General features: G+C 45.0%; 1 protein-coding gene across 1 annotated transcript in view; it reads left to right on the plus strand.

The window, feature by feature from the left end:
* Ipmk (inositol polyphosphate multikinase) overlaps positions 1 to 6059 on the plus strand; it is a gene marked incomplete at its 5' end in the record, with an annotated part of 47429 nt that extends 41370 nt beyond the window's left edge. The window contains one exon of the mRNA XM_029561560.1: positions 1327 to 6059. Coding sequence (XP_029417420.1) covers positions 1327 to 1940 — 614 coding nt within the window. The remainder of the gene's footprint in view (positions 1 to 1326) is intronic.
* Positions 6060 to 9645: the final 3586 nt, after the last annotated feature.

Genomic DNA, 9645 nt, shown 5'->3' on the forward strand with positions numbered 1-9645 from the left:
TCCGCCTGTCTCTGCCTCCCGAGTGCTGGGACTAAAGGCACGCGCAACCATGCCCGGCAGAAAACGCTTTTTTAAGTGAAGGCCCTGTATTGAATATATTAAATTACTTGTTACATAAGAGACTTTAAAGCTTCCCCTCTGTAGCTCAGTGGTGTTAAAGCTTCTAAAGTGACTCATGAGGAAGCAGGAAGCGGGTAGTGTCAACTGGTTCAGCAAGCATGTTTTTATAAAGTGTGTGATGAAGACCGCAGCAAGGAAATCCTGTGTTGAAAAATAGCTCTGTGCTAGGTTACGTGTGGCCTTCACAGGTACAGTTTACATGTCATATAAGTTACGTGTGGCCTTCACAGGTACAGTTTACATGTCATATAGGTTACGTGTGGCCTTCACAGGTACAGTTTACATGTCCTATAGGTTACGTGTGGCCTTCACAGGCACAGTTTACATGTCATATAGGTTACGTGTGGCCTCTTACAGGCAGAGTTTACATGTCATATAGGTTATGTGTAGCCTCTTACAGGCAGAGTTTATGTGTCATAAGGTTGCTGAAGTATGTTATGTGGAAAATGGGTGCCCACAGTACTGCTCAATGGTTAGTCTGTGTTTGGTGTATTTCATCAGCAGCAAAATAGGTTGGCTATTTAAAAAATAGTTTGTGGGCTACAGGTGGTCATATCTGACTAGAGTTTCTGAGAGTTCGTGTCTCATAGTGGGACAAAAATCATATTGTTGTTCCTGTACACTCCCAGTGTGGTGAAATGCATAGTTTAAAAGGGTCACTGTCTTCCTCCCTCTTTCTCGCTTCTTTTCCAGTGCATTGTAGGCAGGAGGCTCTACAACACTGTAGATTGCCAGCCATCTTCTTACTCTTTGAGACAGAGACTCACTTAAGTTTACCAGGCTGGCCTTGAGCTTCCTCTGCAGCCCAGGCAAGCCTCCTGCTTTAGCCTCCTGGGTAGCTGGGATAACAGGCCTGCGCCGCCAGGCTGACCTGGAAATTACTTTTCTACACTTTATCTTAGCCAAAAGGCTGAGAAGTGATTGGAATTACTTTTCTTAATGGAACACAGAACGAGTGGAACCACCTGTCCACCTCATAGGTTTCTTTTTTGTCTGAGTAGGAATCTTACCTTACATTAGTGTCATTTAGATGTTTTCTAATAAGAGTTCTGTACCAAAATATTGTGGTCTAAGTTTCTGTCGCTAGCTGTAGAACTAAGTATTCAGTATATTATAATTATGAGGCATGACTGAAAGACTGAGTTGCTCTCCAAGTGACAGCTTCTCCGCAGCTTGGTCCTGATCGTGCTGTATTTCATTTCATAGGAGTCTCCAAGTTTTTTCATAATGGATTCGGCTTAAGGAAAGACGCTGTTGCCGCCAGCATTCAGAAGATTGAGAAGATTCTCCAGTGGTTTGAAAACCAGAAGCAGCTAAACTTTTATGCAAGTTCATTACTGTTTGTTTATGAAGGTTCATCTCAGCCAACTACTACAAAATCAGATGAGAGGACTTTGACTGGAAAGTTTTTATCCAGAGGACAGCTGTCAGGCACAGAGGTGCTGGAGCACAACAACAACTTCCACGTGCTGAGTTCCTCTGCCAATGGAAGCTCGGTGGGCAGAAGTTTGTCGAAGATGTATGCCCGGCACTGCAAGATGTATTCCAAGAAGCACCACAGCCAGGCTTCTCTGAGGGCTGTGCCCATGGGGCAGGACAATGGGTGGGAAAGTGTGTCCCAGGAACACTTGAATGGGAATGTCCTGTCCCAGCTGGAGAAAGTTCTCTGTCACCTTCCTGCTGGTTGCCAGGAGACCGCCGAAGTTGAAGTGCGGATGATAGATTTTGCCCATGTGTTCCCTAGCAACACAGTGGATGAGGGCTATGTTTATGGTCTGAAGCACCTCATCGCTGTGCTTCAAAGTATTCTGGACAGTTGAGTCTCGCTACAGTCTTTGGGGGAGTGGGCCGGTTGCCGTAGAGCAGCACCCATCAGCTGTGCGTCTGGAATGCCGCGTCAGAATTTGTATTGCGAGTCAACGTTTTGTCTTTATACTTTTGGTAGCAGGTTAACTTTTTATATTCTTACTCAGGAATACTAATCTGTTCGTGGAAACCATGAAGAATGAAGCAGGAATGTTAAGCAGGGAGTGCGGTGGCGTGTGGCGGAGCCCGCTTGGCTCACCCAGCTCTCTGTAGCCAGTTACCATGAAATCTCTGTCCACCCAGCCTTGCCAATGAGCCATATCTAAACTATTACCTTATCATAACACCTTCAGGAGTCCAGAAAGCACAGTTGACATCCTCGGTGTGTATGAAGTTCCTAAAACTGGAGAACATTGTACATCAGAAACTGTTTAGGTGTTAGACTGGAAGCCGAGCAGCACATCGACAGGTGCTTTAGTGTGTGCGTCCCACCGAGCACGGAGAGTGCTATGCTCTGCACAGAGGATGAGACAGACAGACAGACAGGAGCAGCGACAGCAGATGCCCTGGCATTGGGGCTCGGATTGTCCTCGCAAGGGTCTGGAGAAGTCAGAAAGGATATGTAAAAACAAATTATTTTTTTTAAATATTTCATTTATGGAAAATCAAATCTTTAGTGTGTTGTGAAATGTGTCATAAAGTGTAATAATTGTTTTTCTCAAACTGAGGCTTCAGAAAGGTAGATGGTTGAAAGATGTTTTATTTCTTCTTTAATTTTTTGAGTCTTTTCCATTTAAAATCCATGTATTTATATGTGCCCATTTGGTTAAGCAGTAGCGTAAATGTATGTTGCTAAAAATAGCATTTCTCAGAATTCAGTTAACATGGAGAGGCAGGGTGCTGTGCCGCGCCTGGCTCGGTGCTGAGCAGTGTGCTGCGGTCCTGAAGACAGTCCCAGCCCTTTCATACCTGCTGCCTTTCCAGAATCACTCGTTACTTGTCATTAAGATCTTTTAAAAGCTAAAGTTAGATTTGCAAATACCTTTGTCACTAGCACTTTGATTCATTGTGTGAACAGTTGGTTCTTTTGCCATATTTCTGGAAAAAGTTTTGAGTTATGACTTAGACTTTTTTTAGCCCCTTTTTCCCCTTTAGAATTACAAATAAAACTGTTAAATCCAAGTGCCATTTTTTTGTAATGTGGAGGGATTTTTAGACTTAACCTTCTGACCCTCTCTAAAGGTAGTTTGCAGATACCTGCGCCCAAACACAAGTGCAGAATAAATGTATCATCAAAATCTGAGAACTCTGATGAACATGCATTTTGTAATTTCTTATTTTGAAGTGGCAGAGTGTTTCCCATGGGGATGTCAGTTTTCTCTTCTGCCCAGGTGGTTGTTGACTGTAGATTTTTTTCAAATTGTCGTTTCATCTGTTTTGTGGGAATAAGTTACAGGTGATAATTATTAGAAATTTTCTACTTATTATTAGAAAGTTTTCTTACAGTGTTGACTGTTGTTACCGGGTTGGTTCGGTGGCCCTTAAGCCCATCTAATGAGCACTGTTTGACCTTCTGCAGCCTGTGCAGTGGCCGGCTTCCCTGCACTCCAGCGCTGGAGTGAGCTGGCCAGGCGCCCTTCCTCTGTGGCTGTGTCAGTTTGTGGAAACAGCATCTCACCTTTCTGATAAGCTTTTGTTTGAATAAAACAAGAAGTACTTTTGCCTTTTGTTTTTCAGGGAAGGGTTAGCATTTGATTCTTTTTGTTTACATTTTTGTCCAGAGCCTGCCCTCTCTCCTCTGTGATTACACTCTTGTGGGCTCTACACGTTCGCACAATCTGCCTGTGACTGTTTTCCTCTCTTTCCCGTCCTTTAAGATTATGCTGAGATTCGCCACTCTGGGGATGAATTATCAGTAGTCACCAAGCCTGTGTGAACACTAAACATGGAAGAAATGAGCGAAGGAGGAGGTAGTTTGGGTTAATAGTAATACACATCCCCCTCCCCCGTTAGGAAACATGAGTTTAGTGTATTTCTTAGGGAATGCACTGATTAAAAGGACTTTTAAGAAATTGTGGATGTGAATACATTTCTCAAATAAAAATTTAAATTGTAAAATAGTTTTATAATAAAGTATTTACATTAATTATTTTAATATGGATGGAAGTTGCGTAAATTATAATCATTGTTGAATATTTAAATAGTTTTTCAAGAACAATTGTGAAAATGTGTGTCTGGCTCTTGCACACAGCTGGTGGCGTTGAGATTTGTGATTCTGTGTTCTGTGTATCCCAGAGGAGTATGTGCCCTGCCTCTCCAAACCGGTTTGCTACTGCAGTTCTTGCTGAGTAAGAACGGCTTTCTGCATGCTCACTTACTGTGATGTAGTAGCTCATGGTTCTTAGCTGACCGTCCTTTACATCAGGCCGATACATTTATAACATTTGGGACAAAAGAAACAATCATTGCAGGTACAGTTTTCTTGTTTCATGCAACAGAAAACACATTTCCGTATAGAATTCGGAACCCGTAAGGCAGAAGAAAACTGTTGAAGAATTGAGTTTCATTGTGAAGTTGCAGATGTTGAGTCTGAGTCCACTGCCATCAGTTTGCCACCGTTATCACTTCGAGTTCAATATTTAAGACATGATTTGCTCTAAAGTTGACACTGCTGTAATCATCTTCCTCATTGGGAGCCTTTCCCTTGATTCTGTGTATTCACTGCTTCCGGTTACCCTTCTGCCTTCTAAAATGGTTACCTGGGAAACATCCAGTTCCTTTTGAAAGCAATCAGTGTGGCTACAGGAAGAGAAGAGGTTACCGCTTAGAATGACCTTTGGAGGCAAACTTCTTAGTTCACCCAGAAGCATGTACCACGTCAAGTGAACATGTGTGAACAGTCAAGACTAACTGTTACTCTAGCATCCTGTCCAGGTAGAGTATGGGCTAGGCACTCCATTAAAGCACAGGTCTACGGAAGCATTCACTTAAAGATAAACCTAACAACAGAGTTTGGTAAAGGTAAAGTGCTGTCGAGTTAACATGAGGCAGATCGTTTCTGGGCTTTGGGGCCGGGAACAAGTGAAGACGAGGCAGGAGAGGATAGAGGTGGCGGTTCCGCACCAGTGCACCCCCTCTTGACTCAAGGTGGGCAGTCATTACAAACAGCGTGAAATAGCCGCACAATGGCACTCTGCCCACCCAAAGGTGTGTCTGCTTACACTGTCCCTTTGGATGGTTTCACATAATGTTATTTTGGTGGCCCTTACCTGCTCACTGGCTGGCTCACTGCACATTTTACAACTTGGTGCAAAATATTTTCTGTGTTGGTCTTCAAATTAAGAAGTTGCTTGGGCTGGAGAGCTGGCTCAGTGGTTAAGAGCACTGAGTGTTCTTGCAGAAGACCCGGGTTCAAATCCCAGCACCCACGTGGTGGCTAACAGCTGTCCCTAACTCCAGTTCCAGGGGATCCAACACCCTCTTCTGACCTCCATCTGCCCCGCACCACACGGCACACTTATGTGCGGGCAATACACTCATACACATAAAAAAAAATAAAAAACTGAAAGAAGTCACTCCTTGACAGCAGAGTGATTGCATGATAACTTGTTTTGCCGCCCATTCTTAAAGTCTTCCTCTGTTTTGACAGCTGTTAAATCAGAGTCTCAAGATTGTTTTAATTTAAAATTTTTGTCATTGGGGTTAAACTTTGGCCCGTTGTCCACTCACAGCATTAACAGTTTGATTGTGAAGTTAGATGTGTGATGTCCAGCAGATAAACAAAAGGCGTGCACAGACACTTTACTATGGGAACTGGACTGGACAAGACCTGGAGAATATGTGAAATTGCACCTGAACCTGTTTTTCCAGTGGATGCTAAACTTCTTGTACTTGATGAATGAATGTATTTGGTGTACTTTGATTTCAATGTCTTATCTCTAGTTCTCTCTTTTTAGGGTTTGTAATTTGTACTGTTGATGGGGGGGTTCTTGGACTGCAGGGTTGTCACTGTGTAAGATCTGTGCTTTTATTTTCTAGAATCATCTAATGTGACACACCGATTTTTATAGGTGATATTTAGATAATTCTAATAACTGTATATTTGACAACTTATTAAACAGTTTTGCATTGGAGTTTCTTTCTTAATTGCCATACACTAACAAGCTCATGACGGTTTAAAAGCCATTTAACAAATAATTGAGTGTGGTGGTATAGAACTGAATCATTAGGGTTCAGGGGTAATCAGTGTGAGTAGAGCTGTACCCTGGAATTCTGGGATAGCACGTGGGTCAGTCATATAGACCCAGCTCATTGGAGTTAGTGTGGTTGTGAGTGGACTATAGGAGAAATTGGTGTGGCTGTGAAAATAGTATAATTTTTAACAATTTGGAAAGATATTTTTGCATGTATCTTAAGTTTTCTGGATGGGTTGCCTAATCAATGGTCAAGTTATTTTCATCCATTAAGAAGTGAGATTGAGGACTAGAGAGATGACTCAGCAGTTAAGAACACTGACTGCTCTTTTAGAAGACCCGGGTTCGAATCCCAGCACCCACATGGCAGCTAACAACTATAACTCCAGTTCTAGGAGATCCGACAGCCTCTTCTGATCATCCTGGCCTTGCATGACAGGTGCACTTACACATATACAGGTATTACATGCATACACGTAAAAATAAGATACTCTTTAACTTTAAAAAAGATTATACATATTTTTATTTTATGTGTATGCGTGTATTGCCTGCATATAAGTGCATCCATGTCACGCAATGCCTGTGGAGGACAGAAGAGGCTGTTGGATCCCATGGGACTGCGAGTTATAGACAGTTGTTAGCTGCCATGTGGGTGCTGGATTCAAACCCGGATCTGCAAGAACAACCAGTATTCTTAACCGCTGAGCCATCTCTCCAGCCCAAAAAATAAGATACTTTTTAAAAGTGGGATTGGAGATACTAGGAGGGGGTTAATTTTTGAAAAACTCGTGTGTGCCTAGTCTGTGTGGGGATATGTGCCCTCAGACACCAGTGTCAGATCCCATGGAGCTGGAGTTACAGTTATGAGCCTCTTGATAAGTGTTGGGAATCAAACCTAGGCCTCTGCAAGAGCCATATCTCCAGCTGCTACTTTAAAACTTTTGGTGTGGGGCATGTGCGTGAGCTTGGTGTGTGCCCACATGCTTGGGCTGTGGCCCACCCAGAGGTCAGATCAGATCAACTTCTGAGGTTCCATTCTCTCCTTCCGCAGCAAGAAGTTGGGGAATTTTGTTTAAAAGATTCTGATTAAACCTCACCTCGATGGGGTCTGATACTGTTGCTTGTGGGATGACCTTATCTGTAAGCAAGGTGTTTGAAAACTGAGTGGAGCTTGCAGTACAAGCTGAACGACTCTATAGCCTGCTGAAAGCTGAGAGAGCTGGTGGGACAGAATGAGCTGGAGGCTTAAGCGGGATTACCACAAGTCTGTGTCCCGTGTCTGTGTGTGGTGCCCCCCCCCCAAAAAAAAGACAAAAATAGTTGAGATGCATGAGGATGCGGTGCCTCGGTGCCAGTCCCCACGGAAGGAAGGCTCATCAGCTGTAGACGGCAGGCTCTACTTTGCGCAGCAGGTTTTGGGTGCCCTGGGATGATAAACTCACCATTTACTTATGTGCCAGCCTTTATGCCGCATGGTTAAAGAGCATCTTCTGTGTGTACTGCAGTATCCTTGATACCTAAATATTGCAAGTTTTCAGTGTGAATGACTGTGGTACAGCTGATTTGGATGCTCTGGAAATGTTTGATGTTAAGGAAACGGAGGTGTTCTGAATGAAGGGTTTTAAGCCTTTTGTGTATGTGGTACCAAGGATCAAACCAGGACCCTTGTGCATGCTAAGCAGGTGCTCTGCCTCTGAGCTATACCTGCAGTCCTTAAAATTATTACCTTGTGTAGCCAGGGAGGTGACCCAGTGGATAAGAGTGTCCTCTGCAAACAGGACCTGAGCTGAATCCTCAGCACCCATGTGAAAAAACAAACAGAACCGATGAAAACCAGAGACCCTGGGTACCTGGAATCACAGCACTGCAGGGTGGAGACAGGATCCCAGGATCCCACTGGCCAGTCAGCGTATCCCAAAAGGCAAGTTTCTCCTTCAGAGAGACCCAGTGCCCTGTGGTCCGACCTCTGTGCGGACACACACAGACAAGCACACCCACACTCCCCACAGCACAAAATCATTACACATTAACAGAATTGATAAGGTGCCGTGGGACCTAGCTTTTCTCTGCAGTACTGAGGTTTGAATCGAGGGCCTCCGTGCTAGGTACCACTGAGCCACATGGCCAGCCTTTGGATTGTTAAGCAAAAATTGAGAGAAAAAGAAGAAAACGCTTTGGAAAACAGTTGCAGTTTGTGTCCATGGCGTCGGCAGCTCTGAAGTGTGTAGCACGAGCACGCAAACTGTGGAGGCAGCTCATTGGCTGTGCCAAAAGCCTAAGTGAGCAGCCAGTTCTGGTTGGCTGGTTAGGGTGCTCCCTGCAGAGCGGTGGTAAAGGCCTGCAGATGCTGGAACATTCTGTGGTTTGACCTTTGGCAAGTGAGTGCATGCCTCTCGGGTCTCCTGACTCGGCTTTAGGAAGCCGTAGTTCATTGCTTTTGCTGGGTGGGTACAAGGAAAGTGACCAGTGTAGACGCGCAGACACGCGATCGTGTGTGGCATGGTGAATATATTCCATACGGTCTGAAGACCGTAACAAGGGTGGGACAGACAGCTCAAGGGCTTGGATACTGTTCAAAGAATGTCTTCACATCTGCAAAGAACCAGGACCATCCCCACTCTAGTAGGCTCTGACTCCTCTAGGTATCCAGGGGAGAGAGCAACCCAGGTGCTGGACCAGCGCGGCCACTGTCAGGACTTGATGCCGCATCCCATGCCAAGTGCAAGCCGCTTAGCTCTGCTGTGTGTGGCTCAGGCTGGATGAGCCGGGCCGCCCTTGTGGGCTCCTCTCGCGCCTCTCCAACAGGAGGCAGGCCAGCTGGCACTGTGCTGCGGGGTGTGGGGCGGTGAGTTCTGGATGACCCCTGGGGAAGCCAGCTTGCTGTCTTAGAGTTAGGGGCCCTGGCGAAACTGAAGCATGCAAGCAGGTTGCAGGCTTTGGTTTGAGTTTCATTCCTTACCAAATCAGTCTGTGGGGGAGCAGGCACAGTGCAGGGGCCACAGGCTCCGAACCTAGTGGCTCCCACCGCACCGGGAGAGTCTGGCACCACTCCGCCTTGGGAGGGCGCGTGAGCCATCGCTAGTGGCTGCCTTATGTTTTACTTTACAGCGGGATGCTGCCTTGTGCCTCTTACTAATGCTGATGATGAGTGTGCCTAATTTTCTTCCAAGTGTGACAACGTTTATGACAAAAGTTCTGGGGGAAAAAAAAAGCCTCCCCTCTGTTTTTGGTTATGTGTGCCAGTTCGGTATCAGATGGCAAAACTTTTTCACTGAACAAGAGGTTTGGGTTAGGCTTGAGGTATGGGAACTGCTTCATTCTAAAACACTATTTGAGCTTGAATATGCTTATTGTTAGTTCGGCTACATTTTGGCTCCTGTAAATCAGAACGCCACATCAGCTCCTTGCCCTTTTCTCCTGCCCCCCTCTGTTGTTACTGTATACCATGTCCTCAGGTCTGCCTACTAGTTTATAATCAGTTGCCCTTCCCATGTGTCTTTTATTTGTTTTTTCCCCAAAGGAGATG

Source organism: Nannospalax galili, unplaced genomic scaffold (genome assembly GCF_000622305.1).
Source record: "Nannospalax galili isolate Female #2095 unplaced genomic scaffold, S.galili_v1.0 scaffold1454, whole genome shotgun sequence".
In the NCBI taxonomy this organism is placed as follows: domain Eukaryota; kingdom Metazoa; phylum Chordata; class Mammalia; order Rodentia; family Spalacidae; genus Nannospalax; species Nannospalax galili.